The sequence below is a fragment of the Lissotriton helveticus genome, chromosome 3_1 (genome assembly GCF_964261635.1).
Source record: "Lissotriton helveticus chromosome 3_1, aLisHel1.1, whole genome shotgun sequence".
NCBI classification, from domain to species: Eukaryota; Metazoa; Chordata; class Amphibia; order Caudata; family Salamandridae; genus Lissotriton; species Lissotriton helveticus.
The window spans coordinates 1069468087-1069493297 of record NC_136061.1 but is presented as its reverse complement, the minus strand read 5'-3'; the positions used below and the strand labels follow the sequence as shown (position 1 = coordinate 1069493297).

The 25211-nt window shown below is 46.2% G+C and overlaps 1 protein-coding gene across 2 annotated transcripts in view; it reads right to left on the bottom strand.

Annotated features, from left to right (window-relative positions):
• The window catches only part of GALNT3 (polypeptide N-acetylgalactosaminyltransferase 3), a 672271-nt gene that overhangs the window by 14419 nt on the left and 632641 nt on the right, over positions 1-25211 (bottom strand). For both annotated transcript variants that reach the window (XM_078681629.1, XM_078681630.1), the window contains one exon: positions 8249-8401. In XM_078681629.1, the coding sequence (XP_078537755.1) occupies positions 8249-8401 (153 nt within the window). The remainder of the gene's footprint in view (positions 1-8248; positions 8402-25211) is intronic.

The following is a 25211-nucleotide window of genomic DNA, read 5'->3' as shown; positions in this document are numbered from 1 at the left end:
GAGCGAGCTTCCTGAAGCGTTGTGTCTGGTTGCGAATGGCAAGCACATAGCTGAACACATCCTGGGGGGTTTTCCCATGGGACTTTTCCCAACCCTCCTTCACCAGGGAGAGAGGTCCTCTCACACTGTGGCCATACAGGAGTTCAAACGGACTGAACCCTAAGGACTTCTGAGGTACTGAAGTTCTGTAAATTCTGTCTTGTCCTGTGAGGTTATGGTTCAGTCACAATTTTGGTGATGTTGTATCGTATCTAGTAAGTACGGCTAATATGGAGTGAATTCATCATGTTAACTGGCGAGTTCATTACGTATTCAGAGACTTTGTCCCGAATATGGGTTCCATTTTGTTCGTGCCTCCATTTTGTGTTGCCATCACGTAGGCCTGTGGAGGTAACCAAACAAACAAAGTTGCATGGGCTTCGTTGTTCATGCACTTATTAACTAAGCCTTTTCTTGACTCTAAGGTGCATTGTAAGGAACTGACCCCTTTATCTGAAACTGACCTCGCTAAGCCAATTTCCTTGGTTGATTGTTATCTGAGATTGCTAGTCAAAGTTCAGGACATCGTTAACTTTTAGCTTCTCTACACATGCCTTATCTTGCTCGTTATCTGTTATTGTTTCCTTTCTTGGTTTCTTCATTACATGCATTGTGCTTTCAATTATGGGTTTGTCCGGCTTGTGGAGATTGGATTTGGGACATTCTTAATAATTTACTTTGGGTTGGGTTATTGCAAACTGAGGTTTCTGTCATGTGATACTTTGTTTGAAAATGTTTTTCTATTGGCTAATATTTGGCAGATCTTGCATGTCCATGTTAGGCATTTTGCATGTTTGCAAAAGCAAGGACTGCCCCTTAATTTTATGCTGAGTTTGTAACCCTAAGCATATATAAGGCCTCTGTTTTCTGTACTCCTCAGACTGCCTCATTCAGTTGCTAAGGCATCTGTATGACATAGTCTCACTCATTTAAGTTGAATAAAGATGTCTTTTCATATTTCAGCTTCTGTGCCACGTTCTTTGTATTAGTGAGACCCCTGAGATTGAAGACTGAAGTTCTTCAGCACCTCCCTGTAGGCAAACAACAGGCATGGTAACAAGACGTCCCACTTCCGTCTCATGGGCTCCGCTAGGCCCATAATCATACCTTTTAGGGTCCGGTTGAACCTTTTAACCAACCCATTTCCTTGAGGGTGGTAAGGAGTGGTGAACTTGTATGTCACCCCACACTCCTCCCACAGAGACTTCATGTACTTAGAGATGAAGTTGGTACCCTGGTCGGAGACCACCTCTCTGGGGAAACCCACACGGGAAAAGATCTCCATCAATGCACGGCCCACCACGGGTGCTGTGATTGTCCTGAGAGGGACTGCTTCCGGGTACCGTGTGGCATGGTCCACCAAGACCAGGATGAACCTGTTGCCTAAGGCTGTCTTGGGGTCCAGGGGCCCTACTATGTCTATGCCCACCCGCTCGAAAGGGGTGCTCACTACTGGAAAGGGTTGGAGGGGTGCCTTCAACTTCATTCTGGCTGAAAACCTGGCTGTTTACCCAGCCACGCTAAAGGCTACCCTCTCCAGCTTCTGCGGTCTTTAAACACCTGTTCTCTCAGCGCCGGGACACCTCCTCGTGAGGTAGCTGTTCGCGCTATACAAAATTCTGTATTATTATTATTATTATTATTATTCCAGTCTTGCCACTGGCTTGACAGGTTTGGCAAGATCTGCAAAAGGAACCAACGTGCTTCCTCATCTCGGGCCAATGGAAGTGGATGACAAGCCGGTTTAGGGTCTTGTTTTGTCCCAGATGTCCTGCAAGAGGCACGCCATGAGCCAGACCCATTAGGAAGTTTCTGAAGCGCTCGGGTACCACCAGCACACGGGCTGCACCGAGCTCTGCAAACTTAGGCTCGCTATATAGTAGGTCATCTTCCCAGTAGAGTGAACTCGGGCTGCTCCACCTGCTGCCTGATCTACAGCCTGTTGCCGCAGACCAATGAGGGAAGGGCATTCTTTCTGCACCTGGCAGAATTCCTCCCTGGAGGGACCACCTTCTTGCTGCCAATGGGTCAGCTCAGGTAGGTCTCCCAGTTCGGCCACCTGTTCCCCTGTAGGTTCCAGGGCATCCCCCTCAGGTTCTGCTCCTTCCTGGACCGTGGGAACTGCTGGGGCGGGTTTCCCGTGCCCTTTGCCTCTTCCTTTCCTGGCAGTTCTCTGGGCCACTGTTTCAGGCTCCAGTTCTGCTGCGTTACCCTTACTGGCTGCCATAGCACGCGTCGTCACACAGATCCACGCAGGCAGACCCAACATCTCCAAATGAGACAGAAAATCCTTCCGAAGGAGTAGCCTGATCGGAGGACAGAGGCTCATGCCCCAACGTTACAGATACCACACTCCCCATACCAAATCCAAAGCCACGAGGATGACTTGGGCTCAGTCATGACTGATCTTCAAACCTTGGGGCATAAGAGCCTGAGGCAGAACGGCTTACAGGAGTCCCTTGCTCCACTCTAACCAGAATGCATCTCATAGAGAGCCTTCTTGGGAACTTCAGGGCACCAAAGCTTTGAATTGAACATTCTAGATCATAGGTACTCACTAACGTTTTCCCGGGGGCTGCAAAATGTGGTTTTGGTGTGACCGAGGGCCGCACTGATGCCAGCAGGGGGTGTAAAGCGGGAGTAGGAGAAGCAAGCATGTATATTTAGTAGCTGCCTTTAAAAATGAAGGTGTTCCTAAGGTTAAGGGCCTAGTTACTTCCTTTCCCTAACTGCAATTAACCTATGAATAGTATTTTCTGTATATATATTTTTTTCCATGTTAGTGCTAAGTCTAGTAAACAGCAGCCCAGTATTGTTGCTGCTCAGGGGGCCACATGTAAAGATCAGGAGGGCCACATGCGGCCCCCAATCCATCCTTTGAGTATCACTGTTCTAGAGGATGACAAAAATATCTACCTAGGGATTTCCTCATTGCCGAAAAACGCCCTGTACCATCTTGGGGTGTAACTGCCATTCATGAACTGCCAGACACAACCAGCTGAGCTGGTCTACCATGGCATTAAAGAGCCCACCAGGTGGTTCATGATCAGGGAGATGCCCTAACGCTCCAGCTAACTCCAGGCGGTGTATAGCCTCTTGGCACAGGACCCCACTTTATTCTGCTTGTTGCAGTACCACATGGCGGTGTTGTCTGTGAGAACTGGTATCAGCCTTCCTTTGATGGACTGGAGTAAGGCCTTCAATGCCAGGGAAATGGCCTGCAACTCCAACAGATTGATGTAAAACCAATTTTCCAGAGCCTTTGTATCTCCACCTCTTCCAGATGACATCTACAAACCCCAAACCAGCAATGATGCATCCGTCACAAGTATTAGCTAAGGGTGGAGTAGTGAGAGGGATCTGCTGCTGGTCCAGTTCTGGTTGAGCAGCTACCACTACAGGTCTTTTGCAGTCACCTTCTAAACCTGGATGGAATCCTACAGGATCCCTTGGCGCTGTAACCCCCCCGAGACTACAGATCGCACTGCAGGGCCTGCATATGCAACATGTCAGAATTGACAATTGGGATGCAAAGGGCCAATAAGCCATAAAGCACCACACGCAGACTGAGGCTGAAGCATCTGTATCATAGTCCAAAGGTCCTGGACTTGTGCCGAGGAAAGGTACTGAATTGCACTTTATCCAAGATGACTCCAATGAAAGGGAGCCTCTGCAAAGGAGTCTGGTGTAATTGTGGCACATTTATCATGCACACCACCGATTGTAGAAGGTTTGCCATCTTTGGGAGGTTGCATGGTCGGGACTGTGTGTCTCTTCAACAGTCAGACGCTGAGGTAGAGGAAAATAGGTATCCTCAACTTCTGATGGTGTTCAACAATCACTTTCGTGAAAACCTGAGGAGCACTGGTGAGGCCAAAGGGGAGCATGGCCAACAAAGTGCTTCTGGTCTACCTTGATCCTGTCTTCCACAGGGTGGTTATGTGCCACTAAGGGTAAACTAAAATAGTTTGGAGCCTGAAGCCACACTTGTAGGCGACTAGGAAGGCTGATGCCCCTGAGGGCCTGTACAGTGTCTGCTTGAAATGAATGGGGTGGCTGCTGAGACAATAGAGGACCTGATGTTGCCTCTATGCCAACTCTCTAGAGTACCCCAATAAGAAACGACATTGCTGAGGAAATTGTCTAGAAGGGGTTGAGAGGCCAAAGGAGTGTGCTGTGGTAGATCTCTCTTTGAAGATTTCCAGGAAAGAATCTGCCTTTTCGCCAAATAGGTGAAATTCATTGAAAGGCATACCAATAATGGATCCAATCCAGTATCAGGGAAGTGTCCAACCCAATGGCCTCCTGTAAATCTATGTATAAATTGTTGCCATCATAATGTGGGGGGAAATAATCTCCATCATCTCCATGGCTATTTTCAAAGGCTGACTTTGATCAGAGTATAAAAGGTGGTGAAGCACCCGAATGCTATCGCATGGTAGAGGCAATGTCTTGTCTGAATCTGATTGTACAGGAATCAGGGGCATCAGTGTGAATTTGAGACATGACCTTATCGTGCCCAGGATGAGCTTGGCTCAGAGCTGGATACAGGAATTGTTTTCAAGTCCTCCCGCAGGACTAGCATTAGTGTCGAAGGAACAGTTATAGATTATGTGTTACAAAGGAAGGGCAATCCTATAACCCCTGGTGAGCTTGGGTAGCAGAATCCACTGAAATCCATGGTCAACAAGGGGGTGTTCTATACTTAGTCCAGATGTTTAGTCATCTATGATATATGACACCTTGAATCTAATAGGAAGCATTAAACACAATCCAGTGTTTAACCATATTAAAGCAAATACACACATCAATTGAATTGGATAAAAAAAATAATGGGTAACAAAATTAATGGAAAAACAATGAATGGAAAACTAGAGTACAAGAATAAAGCTACTGCATTCACTTTATTTATATTACAAAATACCATACATTAATAGGGATACATAGTAAAGCAATCCACATAGGTCCAGTGTGTAGTTTGTATTTGTTGTTACAATAAACACAAGGTAGACAAATGAATGTCAACTCCACTCACAAAAACAATCAGAAGAATATATGCATGAGCTGTGGAATTTGTTTGAATGATATGAAAATTACAGAAGATTAGAGGAACTGTGTTGATGTTTCGGTCGCCATAGTGTTTAGTACGTGAAACCATCCTCAGGAATTACTGCATTTGTGAAATCTGAGGTCCCCTTTGATGTCTAATTCCCCATGTGGCACAAGAAATGGAACAGTTTTGATTAATTAATAGTGGTTAAATATACCCAACATTGGCAGAGTCTTAAATCCCCAACCCAACTCCAACTTTGAGGAAGGAGAGCTGCCGTTTTGATTCACAGCTGGCTACTGGTTCAAGTTTTTCAACACCATACTACAGCTGATGCCTGGCCAAAATACAACTTAGGACTCAGACATTGTCGGGTATTTTTAAACAGAGAAAAAAAGATTGAATGTGTTGTGACATTCGAATACAATGGGTTCTCATTAGCCACCTGTAGGGCTGAAACTGCTTTCTATTTGGAAGTGCTGGCCAAGTGCACCAGCTCACGAAAATTATACAGGTTCTACAGGCTAATGAGCACAACACTTTAAAGTTTTGGGGAAGGAAGAAGTTGGATGAGACTTCGTTCTCGAAAATGTGGTTCAATGGTGCATTATGATGCAATATTGTTGAATGTATGGATTAACGGTATCACCATTAATGAAAAATGAGTTATTTAAAATAAACCTTAATTAATCAAAGTGGTTTTAGTCATGCATGTACACAACAGTAAAATAAATGTGCATTGGTTTATTTTCTCACCATACTCCGAAAAATGCATGCCACCACATTCCACAAGTAAAAGGCCCAAAAGAGACTTATTTTTAGTATTTGTAAGCTTCCACGAAATATGAACAAACAGCTATGAGCTGTGTGAAAAGAAGCCGAATTAGAAGGCCTCATTTGTTTAATTCTATTTAACTGCCACCAGGTGTGAGGGTATGTAGGCCCTGCTAGTGACCAACAACTGATTATTAATATTGATGGGATGTGAAAGATTGCATGGACCAGAACCCACTGATGTCTAAAGATAAGCCAGTTAACCTGTTGCATAACAACGCAGAGGCAAAATATTTTAGTAACAGTAAAAAGTGACAAAATATGGAGTAAACAATCACATTTCTAACAGGTTTAGCAGCACAGGCAAGCTAGATATTGTTATAATATTCGTATATTTTTATTTTAAGTATCCAACGTTTGAATTCTATATACTCATTTAGTTAGGTGTAGGCTTAAAGTATAAATGCACAATTATTAATGTTGTGAGAGTATCGGATTCATTGCAACATAATAATTCAACCTGCTTTAATATATTCATGATTATTTTCAAATGGTTTGCAAACCTTTTCTAGTTATTGTTTTCAAATAGTAATCAGTATTTCACAGAATACAAGTGGGTGAAAGGTTAGAGGGGTTTCATTATTGTTTATTTTTGAAAACGTACAGGCAGAATATATAAACTAGAATACAGCTTTATTAGATAGAGAGGAACTTCTATCCAGGAATTTTAGACTTGGGGTGCTTGCTGAATGCTACAGAAAAGGCAAGTCGGGTCCTTTAACAATCTTATCTGCTTGTTCGCGGACAATATATCAATCAATCAATCAATCATGCCATTTGTATAGCGCACTACTCACCCGGGAGGGTCTCAAGGCGCTTGGGGGGAGGGGTATGCTACTGCTCGAACAGCCAGGTCTTGAGTTGTTTCCTGAAGGCGAGATGGTCCTGGGTCAGCCGAAGGTGGATGGGGAGGGAGTTCCAAGTCTTGGCAGCCAGGTAAGAGAAGGATCTTCCTCCGGCGGTGACTCTTCGGATGCGTGGTACGGCTGCGAGGGCGAGGCTGGTGGACCGTAGCTGGCGGGTGGGCGTGTAGAAGGTCAGGCGGTCGTTGAGGTACTTGGGGCCCAGGTCATGGAGAGACTTGTGTGCGTGGGTGAGGAGCCGGAACGTGATCCTCTTGTCGACGGGGAGCCAGTGCAGGTTCCTCAGGTGGCTGGAGATGTGGCTGCGTCGGGGGACATCCAGGATGAGTCGGGCGGAGGCGTTCTGGATGCGCTGGAGTCTTTTCTGTAGCTTGGCTGTGGTTCCGGCGTAGAGGGCGTTTCCGTAGTCCAGTCGGCTGGTGACGAGTGCCTGGGTGACAGTCTTCCTGGTCTCGGTCGGGATCCAGCGGAAGATCTTGCGAAGCATACGCAGGGTGTTGAAGCACAATGAGGAGACGGCGTTGACTTGTCTGGTCATCGAGAGGGAGGGGTCCAGGATGAAGCCCAGGTTGCGTGCGTGGTCGGTTGGCTTGGGTGCGGTGCCCAGGGCTGGGGGCCACCAGGAGTCGTCCCAGGCGGAGGGCGAAGATCCCAGGATGAGGACTTCAGTCTTGTCCGAGTTCAGTTTCAGGCGGCTGTCCTTCATCCACTCGGCGACATCTTTCATCCCTTCGTGTAGACACAGACGAGGACAACAGCTGCTGTCTCTTTATTGAACATTGCTTCTATTGTTTAAAAAAGAGTTTGTGGGTGTTTATCTATAACAATCGATATATACTGTCATAATATTACGATATTTCTGTTATTCTACCTTTTTACAAATATCATGGCCCCATATTATTTTAGGAATAGCTACTATTCATATTGTGTGCACGAGAATAGGATTTTAATTTTCATAAATCTTGAAAATATATTCCTAGCTTCCTTGTGTTCTTAGGTGTGTCTATTCTATTTTGGGTTCCAAGTTGCGAAGTCTAACAGGACAGATAGTTACCTAAAATGCACCTTACTCAAGCAATGCTGAGTGGATTACAGAAGGTTCCAGCCCGCCAGGTTCTCGATCTCATCTTGGTATACAGACTAAGTCCTTCTGAGCAAAGAGTCTAGAAATTATATTTCATGGCGATGATCTGGAGAGGAATCTAGAAATGCTAAATCTCTTATTCAATTTATTATAGTATTCAATATTTGGGAGCCGAATTATACCACTTGAGTTCATCGATTAGTTTCATGCAAAACTAGTGATATTTCCTCAATCACATATTTGGTTGTTGTAGATTATTAGACAGAATTTGTTTTAGAGGGGCTCACTCAAACACTGTATTTCAGTTGATGGACTCCTTAAACAATGGCTTCATGAATGTATGTACATGTTCTCTCAAACATATACTTTCAAAAATACCTTTCTAAGTTCCCACACTTCTTCTACAGAGATGGCGGTCCCTACTCCTTTGTAGTTGCACTGCTTAAGGCACACTGGTCCTGTAACGGCATACAAACACAATTCCTTTTCTGTGTTATGCCGAATTTCACGTTGCTTAGTGTACTCGAAATACTAAAAAAAAAATGATAAAACATGTATTATATAAATTACATACACATAGCAGATACTTTAAATCATACAAATTATTGACATAAGGTGGATATTATGAACACAGTTTGACATTTGAGCTACTCTTGACATGCAAGATAAACCAGCACTGGCAAAGGCAATAGATACTGCCGGGAAACATTTTGACATTGCAGTGCTTTTTTTCACTAACTTTTGCTGTGCATGTGCAAGGCCTGGGGGCAAGCTGGTGTTTGGGAGTTTGGGGCATATCTTTTAATATAGAGAGTGATGTTAAATGAGGGGACTTAAAGTCACACACTGTATACAAGGACCATCAACAACAATGGAAGGATGCACGACATCCATTCAAATCAGGGAGAGACTTATATATTCACTTGGTGTGGAAAACACAAGGAAGCCTTCAATTCAAGAGCAGGCAAGTGTGAGAGACAAGGTAGCCATCAGTCATAAGGAAGGGGCTGACCGAAAGCCCATTGTATGTAATGTATTGTTCACAATAGGACTTGAATAGCAGACAGCTAATGCAGTCTTCATGCAAAACCTTTAAAAAGTAGGTGGGATACATGGGGACCTACCCCATAAACAAATAAATACATGAACAAATAAAAGCAAATTGGTCTGACATTGGCTGCTAGTTTTTTGACTTTGTTTTTTTAAATATTTTTTTTATTAAAACAAGGCATCAAAAATAAAGACATGACATGGAGGAGACACTCTCCCATATTGCACACCATCCTGTAAGGGGTCAAAAAGCAGGAAACATAGTACACAGTGATAAACAATCACGGAGTGGTAGGAATATCAATGGGAGAATCAACAGGTGGCACACAGATGTCTCCCCTGTAGCGGTTCCACAGCCCCAACACAGGTGCTCACTTACGAGGGCGGCCCCTTGCCATATAAACAGTTTTTTCGCGGAACATACACCAATCCATGTTCTCTTTCCATTCTTCAATGGTAGGTAGCCTCTCGGATCCCCACCGCTGTGCTATATTCCTTTTCGCTATCATATTAACTAGAGTTACCCATTTGGTCTGCGCTATATTAAGATCAGTGGGTTCTCAAATATTCAGGAGGTATCTCCTCGCTTCCGCAACACAGCCACTCCCAAAACCTCCCGCATGACATCATGTATCCCACTCCAATACTCAGCTACAGAACAACGCTCCCAGATGATATGGAGGAATGTACCCACAGAGCCACACCCCCGTCTGTACAAACCTGTATCCGACAGCCCCATCCGAACCAGGCGGGGTCCTGTGACAAACTCTGTGCAATATTTTCAGCTGAACAAGCCGCCAGAGTGCTGGGATTGCGATTACCTTCGGTGAAGACACAGCAGATTGCCAGTCCTCATCATCTAGTTCAATACCATCTTGCAACCATTTTCCCCTCAATTCAACCAGTAGATCTGCCCTATGATTAATCAATTTTTTATAAATCAGGGAAATTGTTTTTTCGGGCAGAGACCATCTAAAATTCTGTCTTCAAGAGGTGACGCCTCGGGGAGGTCTGCCTCCGCCGGCAGAGCCGCCATCAACGCATGCCTGACCTGTGCATAGCGAAAGTACTCAGTTCTCCCCAGTTTATATTCAGTTTGAAAGACTTCAAACGTTTTGATCCTCCCCTTAACCCAAACGTCACCGATAGTCGAGATCCCAATCACGTCCCACTTGTCAAAACCCTTTGTATTCCAAAGCTTGCCCAACTTTTCGGAGTCAAAGAGTGGGGTAGCCTGCGTCAAACGGTCCCTCCATCCCAAAGAGCTAGTGGCATCACGCTAAATGCGCACTGCATGCCCAGTCGGCCCTGTCAAACTTCTCCCTGCCGACTTAGCATACAGCGCCCGATTATAGTTGCCTCCAGGAAGAAGCCATCTATCCATCGCATATCCAGGGTCTGAAGGGGGCCCATAAGTACTAAGGTTAATGGCCGCCAACTGAGAGGCCCAATAGTATCGCCGGATATCAGGGAGTGCAATCCCGCCGTCATACCATGGGAGCGCCGGTTTAGCCAATGCGATCCGGGGTCTACCATCCCATAACAGACTACTTTGTAACCCTTCGACCTCTCGAAAGTAACTCGCTGGCACTACATCTAATGTACTTTGAAGGGCATAAAGAAAACGGGGCAAAGACATCATTTTAAAGAGGGTCGCTTGCCCCAGCAGGGAAAGCGGGAGTCTCTTCCAGCCGGCCACATCGCTTCTTAGTCTGACCAAGGGGGGGAAGGAGATTCCTAGCATAACGGACTGCGGGGTCCAATGAGACAAAGATCCCTAAATACTTAAACCCGTCAGTAGCTATTTGAATCGGACAATTTTGCGGGGGAAGCAGAGTTTCCCCACTAAGAACAAACAAAAGCGATTTACCCCAATTTATAGATAACCCCAAGTTCCTACCAAAGGAGGCCAACACGTTGCAAACAGCATCCAGGGATTTCCTAGGTGAGGCCAAATAAAGTAAAATATCGTCTGCATACAGAGAGATCCTGTCCTCCCACTGTGGCGACCATCGGAGATCTCGAACCGAGGGTTCCCAGCGGATCCAGGCGGCCAACGGCTCCATAGCTAATGAGAACAGAAGGGGAGAATGGGGACAGCCCTGTCGGGTGCCCCGTCCAAGACAAAATGGCGACGAGGCCCGGTTATTCATCACTACTTGAGCGAGGGGTTCAATATATAACAAGCGAACCCAGCGGAGGATAAATTCAGAGCCAAAGCCAAATTTAGCTAGGACAGCCCACAAATAAGGCCATTCTACCGTATCAAAGGCCATTGTTGCATCAAGCGATGCTATTACAGTGGGTTTCATCAGGGTGTGAGCCCTGGCGATCACACCGTGCAACCTACGCAGATTGAGGGCCGTGTTCCTATGAGGAATGAAACCCGATTGATCGTGGTGTATCAATCCGCTGAACACCTTAATCAATCTGGTGGAAAGGATCTTCGCAAGGATTTTGGGTTCCGCATTTAATAACGAAATAGGCCTATATGAAGCACAACATGATTTTGGTTTGCCCTCCTTATGAATAACCACTATAGAAGTTACTCTATGATCGAAGGGCAGTATCCCCATCTCCCGGGCCTCAATGAACATGCATCTCAGGTAGGGAGCAATCTTGTCAGGTCGAAGTTTGTACAGCTCAATTGGGATCCCATTAGGCCCAATCGCTTTACCAGAATTCAAGGAGCACACCGCCTGGGCTACTTCATCTATGGTGAGGGCACCATCCATAAACTCACGGTCTTCCCTTGTCAAGTACGGGAGCTGCAAGTATCGCAGCATCAACCAGGAGTCCTCCTCCGGGAGATCTGAGACCGAGGTGTACACAGTGTGAAAATAATCCGCAAAGCTATCCACTATATTCTGGGGGTCTGTGATATGTAGCCCGCTCTCTGTCACAAGCTCTGGAACAACTCGATCCACCCTATCCTTCTTGTCCAACCAAGCGATAAGCTTCCCAGCTTTATCCCCGACGTCATACAGCCGACCCTGCTGCTCTCTACTCAGGGCTTTAGCGCTATCTGTGACCAGCGTTCTATACTCATGCTGTTTAAGATTAAGGACATGTAGCTTCGCACGAGTTACCTCCCGCTCCAGCTCATCTTCCAGACCCCCAATCTCAGCCTCTACCTCAACATTTTCTTTATTTCGGTCTCTCTTAGCTCCTCCTGTCAACGAGAGAGCCTGACCACTAAGAACCGTCTTAAAGGCTTCCCAGAGCGTGATCAACGAGGACAGCGATCCCTCGTTTTCTAGGAAATAGTGACTAATGCCTTGATCAGGTCCCCCCTAATTTTGGGATTACGCAGATGCCAGGGATTAATGGGGGCCACCCTACCCTCCGATTGCAAGGTAACACCGAAGTGGAACCAAAGCGGTGAGTGGTCAGATACGCCCCTAGCAAGGTGTGTCGCCTCCAATACCTAAGATGCGTAAACTGCAGGCACAAGACAGTAATCTAATCTAGACAGGCTACCATGAGCCCCAGAGTGAAAGGTGTACTGCTTTTGGTCCGGATGGAGTAGACTCCAGCCATTAACCAAACCCACGGCATCGAGGAAGTCAGGCAACCATCTATGAACGCATCCCGCGGGAGATGCCTATCCATAGCTCCAGAGGCCACTGCATTAAAATCACCCCCCAAAATCAATAGGCCACGTGGGAGATCTAGTAGAGCTTTCCCCAAATTGGCAAAAGTAAAGTAAGAGCTTGCATGCCTGGAGGCACAAACTGATAACAAGGATAGAATATGACCCTCCCAGCGACCTGTCACTCCAACATATCTGCCCCTGTCATCCTCGAAGATAGAATCAATCACCAAAGGGAGCGTCTTACGAGCAAGGATTCCTACCCCCCTAGAGCCAGGAGTAAAGCCCGCATGCGCCACCAATCTGTATCCCATTCTATGCATCGCCTTACACTTATTTCCAACCAAATGAGTTTCCTGTAGTAGAACCACATCGGGAGCGTACCGTTTAAAATATTGAAGAACTACACTACGCTTGATTTCGTCACCCAACCCATTCACATTCCAACTCAATACCATTAGTTCCCTACCCCCATCATCAAAGAGACAGAAGGAACAGTCACCCCCCAACCACTTAACTCTTTCCAATTCGATGCCTTGATAAACAACGACAAACAATACAAAAAGAAAACAAAAAAAACGTCCCCCAAACAAACCCCACTTACCACCCCCCTCCCTGTACCCCTGCTCACGGTGTTCCTCGGCACCCAACTCGCAGTGTAGTGTGCCTGTCGCCCCATAATCTAACTACTGAACTATCGAAAAGTAAACTGAGGAGGAGTACGACCCTCCGATTCCCCGCCTAACCCCCAGTGTATCATTGGACCTGTTTAAGCCATTACTACAACTGACTTATCTACAGATAAGGTTCAGCCAGAGTACACCCCCCAACTCGATCCAACACCACCTGCAACAATGTCAGTCATTATTCTTGCTCCTGCGCACCTTCATCCTCATCTCCGCTCCGTCGCCGCCGCTCATCTCGTGAGGAAAGAGTCTCCAACCAGTCCGAGGCAATTTCAGGATTGTCAAAGAAGAACGCCTTGCCCTCATGTTCAATTCTCAACTTGGCAGGATACATGATGGCCTACTTCAGCCCTTTATCACAAAGTTTACTTTTGACACCCATGAAGGTTTGCTGTTGTTTCTGTACCGCCTGCGTAAAGTCCGGAAAAAAACTGAGGGTAGAGTTTTCATACTTCAGAGGACCCCCAGTCCTGTAGGCCTGCAGGATAGCGTCTCTGTCCCTAAAGTTAAGCACCCTTGCAATCATCGGTCGGGGTGGTGCTCCAGGTCGCGATCTCCCTCCCAGTATCCGGTGCGCTCTTTCCACTGTAAAGAAATTCCCCAAGCCTCTGGGTTTCAAATGATTGAGTATAATGTCTTCGACAAAGAGGTCCGCGGCCTGGCCCTTGGCCTTTTCTGGCAAACCAATAATGGGCACGTCATTTCTACGGGCTCTCCCTTCATATTCGTCCAACTTGCGACTTCACTAGAAGTTTTAAGATCACAAACTTCCTGTTGCAACAAAGCCACATCATCCGTAAGACTGGAGGTTTTGATGTCTAGTGACTTTACCTTTTCACCGGTTTTGGTGAGGTTCGCACGGATTAAGTTAACCTCTATCCTGACAGTGTCAAGCTTATGATCTAAGGACTCCATCTTTTGACCGAGGGAGGTTTTCACTCCGTCGATCGCGGCCATCACATCCTGTAGCGTTGGCTCTGTTGTAGAGGCCGACGCCTCCACACTTCCATCTTGTAATTTCCCAAACCCGGTAGGCGACCCTCTGGGTTGCGTGTAACGATCCAACTTGTTGGCTTGAGTGTATCTTGCCCCTCTAGTCGTCTTAGCTTGTTGCTTCTCCGTTTCAGCTTTTGTCACCATTTTGAAGTCAAGTGGAGAGCGGGTCAAGCCGCGGCAGAGATCCTGCGACGGAGGCGCTAGACCACGGGCACCACTGTGTGGGCGAGACCGTAGCCACTCTCGTTCAATCAGCGTAACCCACCACCAGCTGCGCAAACCAGCGTTCCAGGGGGACGGTGATCTCCTAAGTCGCACCAACCGCCCGATAACAGCGTTGATCTTCAATACCCAGCCCGATGGCTAGGCAACAGGATACATGCACGCCGCGAAAGCCTTCCACTAAATATCCATGGTCCTCAGAGTGGTAGAGTTGCCATGCTCCCTGCCCGACCACAGCCATGTCATGCCCTTCTCCTGCGTCACTGCCACTGCACCGAATCCACACACAACAGCTTGGGGCACTTCTGACCTTCACCGGCTCCCCAACGTTCAATCAAGGACCCTCAGCTCACAGCTCCGCTCCCCTGCCCAGTCAGCGCGACCCAGGCAGGCCACAGTCCAGCATCCACTAAGCTGGGGCCCCAGGTGTGGGCAATGCCAAGAGTAGTGCCACCACGGCGTGAGCGTGCCCCTTCCGCGGGTCTGCTCGTAATGTACTGTGGGGGGCAGAAGGGGGGGGGGGGCGCCTAGCAAGCGGGGGTGGAGAGGCCAGCACTTCCACGGGGCCGAGCCGGAGACTTCAGGTTTCGGCCTTGATGTTGATGCACTGCGTTCGGGGTCTGATTCCAACTCGAGACCCCGGCTTCTGATCAGGTAGGCCGCAATCCTCCGGGTCCTTTTGCTCGGGATCGCGGCGGCCGATCAGGACGCAAATTTCAGCACCCGGCACCGCTTCCTATCCGCGACCGAATTCTCCGGTCCAACCACAGGATAGAGATCAGGATGTACCCGGGGGCAGTGGGGGTCTCGGGAGCCTCAAGCTCACACGGCCATTTTGGACGCGTTCAAGCTCCTCCGTGTTTTTTGGCTTTGTTAATGCTCGTTTTGTTATGGTATTTGTAAAACTTGCGTGTTACGACTGCGGTTCACGCAAGACATAATACGTAGGGGGACGCGAGAAGGAGGACGACGGCAAGAAGGAGACATCACGGCGAGGAGAAGGGCGGCCGGCAGTCAGCAGAAGAGAAGGTAAGTGTTTTACTTTTATTGCTTTGCTCAGGCTGAGGGGAGTACTCCACTCCGCAACTTCGCATTCCCAGCGGAGGGCAGAGTTGGTAAAACTCCACAAACTCCGCTGGCGGAGTGGAGCACTCGGCCAGGCTTAATCAGAAGGCACTTGCAAAAAAAGGACTATGTTAACTTCAACCTTTCGTCAGACCATATATACCAGTGAAAAACTCATGATCGGCTGGGGAGAAGTTGGTGTTGGTTCCCAAAATAAAAAGAGCACGCTCTGGTAATAGTTCTCTCAGGTACCTGGCACAGAATATCTTTGCCATTGACGGTTCGTCAGATTCAGACGGACTGTATTTTTTTAGGAAAAAAATTTAAACTTTAATCTTTAGTGTGAGAGCTAGGGGAGTTTAATCGCTGCATTTGGGGTAGCATATACCTGTACCTAGCACTGGGACACCTCTTTCGAGGTAGCTATGCGCTTTATAAAATGTGTTATTATTATTGGCATAACACAGCATTTTGGGACATAGGTTCAAATTTAGAAAGTAACTTCGAAAGCCGATCAGGAATCATTGGAGATATCTGTAGCAGGGAAGGGCTTTCGAGGCCTTCAAAGAAGGCTACCCCTTTGTGGATATAGACACTCCAGACATAAAATGGTGTCTCACAAGATTTGCGATGGCTATCCAAGCCAACAAGCCAACCATAGAGCACTTCAACTAACCTGAATCCTAAAGAAAGCAGTGTCTTGCATTCCTGCCAAATCTGATCACAGCTTGACGTTTATTCACTGCAACCCGTCCGGTTATTTCTCATTATATTTTCTATTAGACTCTGTCAGCCTTACGGTAGTCTTCTCTCAAATGTTTTGCCTTCACCGCTCCAATTGTTTCCGAACTTGTTTTTGTTAGCCTCAGGTCTCTGTGCACTTTACCACTGTTAACCAATGCTAAAGTGCTTGTGCTCACTCTCTTAAACATGGTAAAATTGGCTTACACCCAAATGGAACATTTAATTTACCAATAAGTCCCTAGAAAAGTGGTACTATGTGTACCTAGGGCCTGTAAATTATGTGCTACTAGTGGGTCTGAAGCACTTATTGTGCCACCCACTTAACTTAAGTAGCGTTTTTAAACAGGTCTCAGGACAGCCATTGCAGCCCATTGGAAGTTTTAAACTGCCAATTCGACTTGGAAAAACAATCCCATTACCAAGTCTTAAACTCCTTTCTTTTTACATATAAGTGACCTCTAAGGTAGTCCCTAGACAGCCCGTAGGGGAGGATGTAATTAAAATGTTAGACATGTACTTTTAAGATTGATATGTCTGGTAGTGAAAAGCTTTTTTCACTACTTTAAGGCCTACCTTTTCCATACGATAACATTGAATTACCTTATTACATTTGATAAGTGATACCTTTTGGTTGGGAGCAGGAAGGAAAGTCATATTTGGTGTCTGATTAATTGTAATTTAAACCCCTCCTTAATGGTAAAGTCGAATTTTCAATCACAACTCTGAAAATGCCACTTTTAGAAAGTTGGCATTTTCTTTTCCTAACCATTTGGTGCCTGCAGCCAGTTCCTGAGTCACATGACTGAGTGCAATTCGCAGCTGGCCTTTGTATATTTCTCCCAGACAGCATCACAATAGGTCTGGGTATTGGGAGGATGGGCCATCTCTGGCAGTAATGGGGTGGGCGGAGCGGTCACCTAACACCAGCTGCTTTGCAGCCCTGCCTATTAGAAGGACTGCTCTGTTGCCCTGCTACCTGGGAAAGAAGGAATGGAGCTGCTCCTTGAACTCAGGACCATCAGAGTGACTTCAACGGCTAGTTGAATAGCCTCCTGTTCTGAGCTACAGGGACACAACAAGCTCCAACATCCTTGGACCCTTGACCTGGACTCTAATTGCTGTGAGTCCTAAACCCCTAAGCAGTGCATCCCCAGTACTGGAACCTTGCAGGTGGGGAAAAAGAAGCTCTGCTAGCTCAGGTATGATCTACATCAGAACCAACACAGCCCTTGTAGCTCCTCATTGGAAAGACGCAGTGCAATGTAACTTGATGAGAACCTCGCATTGCAGCCTTCACAGCTCATCATCGGAACTGACTCAAAGAGACTTATCTCAGCGCTGACCTCGCATTTCAGCACTTTCAGCTCCTCATCAGAACCAACACAGTCCAACGCAACTAGGCGTATTACTCATTGTAAGTACCACAGATTTCTTGTATTCATGTTTTTACCTTTATTTCTGATCTGCTTTTTAGGATACATTGTACAAAGGTACACCAGATTACGGTTTGTGTTTGGAATACCTTGATATCCACCTAGGTTCCAGCCACTTTGTAGATGAGAAATTTACGGTCCTGGCGAATGTCCATTTGATCATTACGGACTCCTATTATGGCAAGAAACATGTTGCCCTCTTCACTTTTCCGAGCTACCAGAGACCATTGCCTCTACTGTTAACCACCATGTTTTAATTAGACAAGTGGACTCACTGATTAGAACTTGATTTGGCATACTGCTTAGCCTATTATAATACACTACCCCAAGTACACACACTTCACTATATCTATCTCCACCAACGGCCCTACTTCCACACTTCACATATGGCATTGGACAAAAGATCTCCAATAAACAGCCCCTTCCCGGGTGCCTGTAAGGCATTGCAGCACCAGCCCCATGGGGTGCATGGCCTATGAGGAAGCATGACACCCATCTGCGTGTGTGAGTGCTCCAGTCCCGAAAGGAACGGACCCTCCCTGTCCGTTTCCTTTAAACTAGCCAACCACATTCCCTTTTCCCTCTCTAAGCAGCTGCATACCTTTGTGAATAGTCACTTTATTACTGTTTGTGTGCTACATGAATACTTTACACATTGCCTTATTGACAGTCGTCCAAGTATGGTGGAAAACAGGTGTACGGAGGGGTTGGAGGATGGCAGATTAGCAAAGCAAATTTATTATACAGTATCTCTTCTATTATATTAAATATCATCGATCATAGAAAATGTTGATTGCTAAGGGTAAAATTCAACGTTTACATATCAGTTCTTCAATAATCAAACCTAACAAAACCAAGCATGAAAATTACATCCTAACAGTTGTGGTTTGAGCTATCAATTAATTATTACCACCAATCTGCGAGTAATAGACCAGCACATTTGTAGTGGTGTTATATCACTGGAAAAGATGTAAGGCTTTCTTCTCATATTACTATCTCCAGCAGTCAACCCAATCGTTACAATCACTTACTTACATCGGTGTAGTAGAAGAAAAGGGAAGGGAATCTTGTAACCACCCACATACTGACTAACGCTTCGGCATTCCTATACCATATAAAAAACAGTATGCACATCTGTGGCAATTTAACAAGGCTGCCACGTATATCCTGTAGATTTGTTGAGGGTTAAGTACATCCTGTGTAAAAAAAAAAAAAATTGAAGTAGGTTTTTTTTAGACACTCGCCCAGCGTTTTCAAGTACTCGCGTCCAATTTCTGTCAATTTTAGTCATGTTAAGAAGGCCTTTGAAGATACAAGCCACCAGTTTCCTGTTCTCGCCCATCAGATAAAAAGACCTCACGTGTCTGGGGTTTGTGTGCCTTTGTTCCAATTCATTTTAAAAGGTTTTCTTTAGTACCCCATTTACTGGAAACTTCCCCACTAGCAGTCAATATACCCAAAAAGTTACTGTTATCTCCACTTCAGTCCATTTTGCAGTGGCTTAGCCATGAAATGGCCTCGTGATTTTGGAAGACCTATTATGGGGAGAACTGGGGTGGGTTCTAAGTAGTGCTCTCTTCAAGCTCTCATGGAAGCACGTAAGAAGCATGGCTGTTCTTTGCCAATGATTATTCACTCCAAGAACAAGTTGGTGAAGTTGCCCTCCTGTAGTTTTCACTATAGCTTCCAGTGTCACCCTACTCGGTCTCATTTAACCATCTCGCAACCCCCACTGCAGCTGGGCAGCCCAGAAATAAACATCAGGCAAGCCCAGGCCACCCTTTACTACTGAGAGTGTTAATTTAATCTGGGCTGTTATACATCTACCAGGGCTACAAGTTGTTGATATTGAGTGTAAATCCTTAAAGAAAGGTGTAAGCACCTTGGCATCCAGCTTGCTTGTTTCTGTTTTTTCCATCCTGACCAGTGACACTGCCGCTGCCTGAGTTTTCCAGCTCACTGTTCTTCCCACCAACATAAGCCTCACCCACCCCAGGACCTACTTAATGCAGGCTGAAGGTGCGCCAAAGGCAAGCCTGTCTGCGCCCGTCCACACATTGATGGTGCCCAGCGCCACGACCCCTGGCCCTCTCTCCCCAGCAGATACACCATCACCTAGCTGTACATCCTGGACGCAGCAACAAACACTGTCACCGCAAAGACCCAAGCTCCACGGTAGGACCTTTCACCTGCACCCACCATCTCTTCACCAATAACATGATACACACAAGCTCACCGACCATTCCCAGCCCAAACACACCAGACACGACATGAACAAAAACACCGACTGGTATGCGCTCTTCTCAACACACGCTCACTTTGCAAACACAACAATGAGATTTGGGACCTCATTTATACCCTCACAACCGATGTTCTCTTGCTCACTGAGACCTGGCTCAACCACACTTCCACGTCAGACATCGCAATACCCAAAGGATACAAAATCACCCACCACAACCGCATCAAACCTGGCGGAGGGATTGGCATCATACATAAGGAGTACATCCAATGCACCACCACAAATGACAACATCTCTCCAGCCATGAATACCTCCATTCCGACTTCAAACAGACAGCAAAACCACCCTTGCCTACTATCCTCCAGAACCATGTACAGCCATCTGCAACTTCATTGCAGACTTCTTCATATCCCTCACCATAGACTCCAACAACTGCATTTTGCTCTGAGACCTCAACTTCCATCTTGAAGACCACAATGACATCAACACTTCCAACCTCCTTGACAGAATGAACAACATCGGACTCAACCAACTCGTCCACGACCCCACGGACAATGCAGGCCACACACTACACCCAATCTTCACCTCCAGCAACCGCATCAGGTACAGCCACATCATGGAACTCTTCTGGACTGACCACTCCATCGCCCACTTCCACATCACATGCTGATGAACCTCCATCCCCAGGTCTGCCCCACATCCCCACCGCAGCTGGATCGAAGTCTCAAAGAGCACAAGGATCAACACCCTTAAATCCACCTTTTCCCTGAAGAACTAACAGACCTACTAACACGTTTCTCCATAACAGACACAAAAGACGTGCTCTTGGGTGACCTCAATATCCACTGGAATGACCCAGAAGACTCCACTGTCCAGAACCTATCCAACCTACTGGAAATATAAAACCTCAAACAACTCTGCAATTAACCAACTGACATCAAAGGTGCAACACTGGATGCGATCATTACCAACAATGAACTGGTCTCTCTGAGAGCGATTTCTCCCATTGACTGGTCCAACCACCACCTCATTCTATTCAAGATTGACGCACTTGTCAGCCACCAACCTATTCATGATGACAAACCTAAGCACTGGACCAGAAACATCAAAGAAGTCCCTTTACCCGAGCTTGAATCCAGGATTCACGCCCATCTTCAACTCCAACCCTCCTCCTGGACGGCCGATGACTTCACTACACACTTTAACTAAAAAACGACAGAGGTTTTAGACCAAGTAGCTCCACTCCAACTCAAACAAATGAGGCAAACCAAATCTAAACCCTGGTTCAACATGGATCCTAATAACGAAAGGCGTCAACTCAGACAAACGGAAAGGTCTTGGAGACTAAACCCTTCGACCTTGCACCTAATGCAACTTAGATCTGCTCGGCTGGTTTACAAAAAACAAATTTTTTGTGAAAAGGTGTCGTTCTTCCGCAGCCAACTAGATCTGGCGAAAAACAGACCGAGAGAAGTCTACAACATTGTCCAAACCCAAACAAACTGCACTCCATCGCACGAAATCAAAGCCACCAACAAGCGATGTGAAGAAATTGTCACCTTCTTCACTAATAAAGTCTCAAAAATTGATCAATCCTTCATCCAAATTGCAAGCCCTCCTTCCCTATTAACCTGCCCCCCTTTAACCACCCTTGACCAATCAGAAAGAGTTCTTACCAAGGACAATCAGGTCTGCCTCCAGCTAAATAACAATGTGCATTGGTCAAACTTTGAGCTAATGTCAGAAAATGAGGTCTTCAGTATAATTTCTAACCTAAAACCTTCTTCCGACACTATGGACCCCCTCTCATCCATCCACAATTATAAAAACTCAACCACACCATTTCCCCTTTCTTGACAAAAATCATCAACGCCTCTCATCTCAGGCTGTGTCCCAGACTCCCTGCAACTAGGACAAATCACACCCATTCTCAAGAAACCAGGGGCCAACCCTAATGATCTTAACAACCTCAGACCTATCTCCAACCTCCCGTTCCTTGCACAAACATTGGAGAAATGCATTCTCCACCATCTTAACAAGCACATTGATGAGTTCAACCTCCTCGACACCTTTCAATCAGGATTCATGAAAGGCTATAACACTTAAACAGATATGCTCAACATCTGACGATATTCCCAAGGCTTTAGATTAAGGTGATGCCTGCCTACTCATCCTTATTGACCTATCTGCGGCATTCGACACAGTAAATCATCCAGCTCTTCGAGACATTGTCTAAGCGCTCCGGCATTAATGGCACAGTACTAAAATGGTTCACCTCCTTCCTTCAACATCGCTTGCAACAAATTAAAATCAACTCCCGTCTCACGAAGCCAACAAAAGTAACACTTGGGGTCCCGCCAGGCTCGATCCTCTCCACGTCCCTCTTCAATCTCTTCATGGAGCCCCTCACAATCATCTTGAAAAAAGCTGGAGTGAATTACCACCTTTACGCTGATGACACCCAAATCTATTTCAAAATCAAGTCTCCCAGCGACATCAGACACCTCAATGTCACTCTAACCAAGATCCAAACTTGGTTCAACGCTAACCACTTAAAGCTCAACCCAGATAAAACAGAACTAATCAATTCTCTTCAAAAAGCAACCACCAACCAATCCAAGAGTGGTTCAAGATTCTGGTTGCCATAAACTGCCCCCTCGTCCTATCCGACTCTAGGCATCACCCTTGACAAGAACTTATCAATGGAGGCCCACATCAAAAACTCTGCAAAAGGTGCTCTTTTCTCACTAAAACACCTCTAGAAATTGAAACCTTTTCTTTCCCATGATGACCTCAAGACAGTAGTTCAATCCCTAGTTCTCTCTAAAAATTGACTACGGGAACGACATCCTAACAGAGACTCCAAAGTGTCACCGTGCCCCACTAAGGGCAGTGCTGAACATGGCAGCTCAACTCATATCTGGGTAAAAAGATTTGAACACATCACTCAGCTCTCAACTCCCTCAACTGGCTTCCGATGGAAGGGAGGTGTATTTACAAGCTGGCCTGCATCACACACAAAACCTTTCACTCTCCGGGCCCCAACTACCTGAACAACAAACTGATAAGAGCAGGTCAATCCAGAACTCTGAGAAGCTCCATCTTACTCCTTGTTATCCCTCCGAAACTGAAAAAGAAAATCACCCAGTACCCATCGTTTTCTGGCAACGCTCCCAGGATGTGGAACACTCTCCCTAGAGTCCTCAGATGCAACCCATCCTTCTCCTGTTCTGAAACTCCATCTCGTTAACAAATACTTTCCTGACCAATGTCAACTAGCCTAGACTACAATATCCGAGTTGACTCTTCTCTCTCTTGACATTCAAGGATAGTTGGTGACCAGACTGTGTTAGCCACCTTCGTTTGTTTTCTCTCCCTCCCCTGCACTGTTTACCTATTTTTCATGTTGTATTTTTTTTTTAATCTCTGTTTTGCTTCCTTACTGCCTTCCTACTATGGAATGCAATTTCCTTCTGTTTTTACAGTGTGTATGTAAAGCGCTCTGATACCTACAGGTCAAGCTAGCGCTATATAAAACTTTTAAAATAAAAATAAATAAAAACCCACCGCATCTCCTACAACAACATAGATGGGAATGTCAGAAACGTCAATTGGATCCCCAACTGCGCCAACAGCGTTGCTCCTATCAGCAACAACACCCACAGAAGTTCCTCAAAGCAGGCTAGCTGGTACACTTTAGCCCTCAGAACCGCTAGATGACAGTGTAACCAACTGAAAAGGAGATGGCACACCAGCAAGGACACGACCAACAAGACAGTCCTCCACCTCTACCACAGACAGTTGAGCGAACCGATGAAAAATGACTAAGGGTCACGCAGTGAATCAAGCTCCAATAACAGCAAAGAACTCTTCAACATTGTCAAATAATTCTCTAACCCCCAACTGCAACAAACATTACCTCCTCACAGAAACTCTGCAACAACCGTGCAGAATTCTTACATGACAAGATTGCCAACATCTACAGAAACGTCGAATCCCAGCCCAAGACCACAGACTTCTTCAAGCAACACAACGACCCGGCTACCACCACGGACATCTGACTAATCAAATGGAGCCAGCTCACCCCACAGGACACCGCCCCCATCATGAACTCGGTCCACTCAGGGGCACCAACTTGTCCAAGCCCTCGCCACATCTTCAACCTAGGCGAAGCCAGAATCAGGCACGTACGCCCCACCCTGTTCAACACCTCATTTGCCACGGCCACCTTCCCAGAGAACTGGAAACATGCAGAAGTGAATGCACTACTAAACATACCATTAGCAGGCTCCAGGAAACTCAACAACTACCAACCAATCTGCCAGCTCCCGTTCCCAGCTAAAGTATTAGAAAAAGCTTTCAACCAACAACTCTCCTTACATCTAGAATGGAACCTCCTACTTGATTTCTTCCAATCTGGATTCAGCAGCAACCACAGCACAGAGACTGCCCAGATTGTGTATACAGACAGCATCCAAGACCTACTCGACTGAGGAGAGACTGCAGCTCTGATTCTCCTACACCCCTTTGATAAGGTCTCCCACCACACACTCATCACAAGGCTTGACTAGGGCAACTTTCTATATGCAGGGATAGCAGTCACCTCCTCCGACTACAGACCATACAGAACTTTGCAGCTAGACTAGTCCTGGATCTCCCTAGACAAACCCACATCACTCCCTCCCTCAGGGAACTCCACTGGCTCCATGTACAGAAAAGATGTCAGTTCAAGCTCCTGACCTATACATACAAGGCCCTACACAACTTCAGACCCTTCTACTCAAACCACCACCTGGAATTCCATCAGCCCACCAGACACTTCCGCTCCAAGTCCCTTGCTCTAACCCTCATCACCTGCATCCAATGTAGCAGATGCGCAGGTTGCTCCTTTTACCTAGCATCAGAGACATGGAATGATCTACCCTTTCAACTACGGACCTCCACATCTCTTTCAGAGTTGTGAAAGTCCTTCAAGACTTGACTATTTGGCTATTCAACTGGACCCTGCCAGTGCCTGGATACCCTCACTGGTGACAAGACAAGCTCTACAAATCTACTGATTGATTGCTTGAAAGAACCATTTAGAGATCTCACTGGCAAGTTAACAAAAAGTAAACTTGGGAGAATAAACATCTGGCCAGTGCTATCTGGTCTACAGCTAACAACTGAAACATGTTCTAAAACCCTACACTCTTCCTGAGCTCTACTAGCATTGCACACAAATATTCAGCCATTATGTAATCCTCTAAGTAATACAGTTATGCCCCTGAATATCTAAAGGTGTGTGGTTCCCATGTTATTACTTATTTGTGTA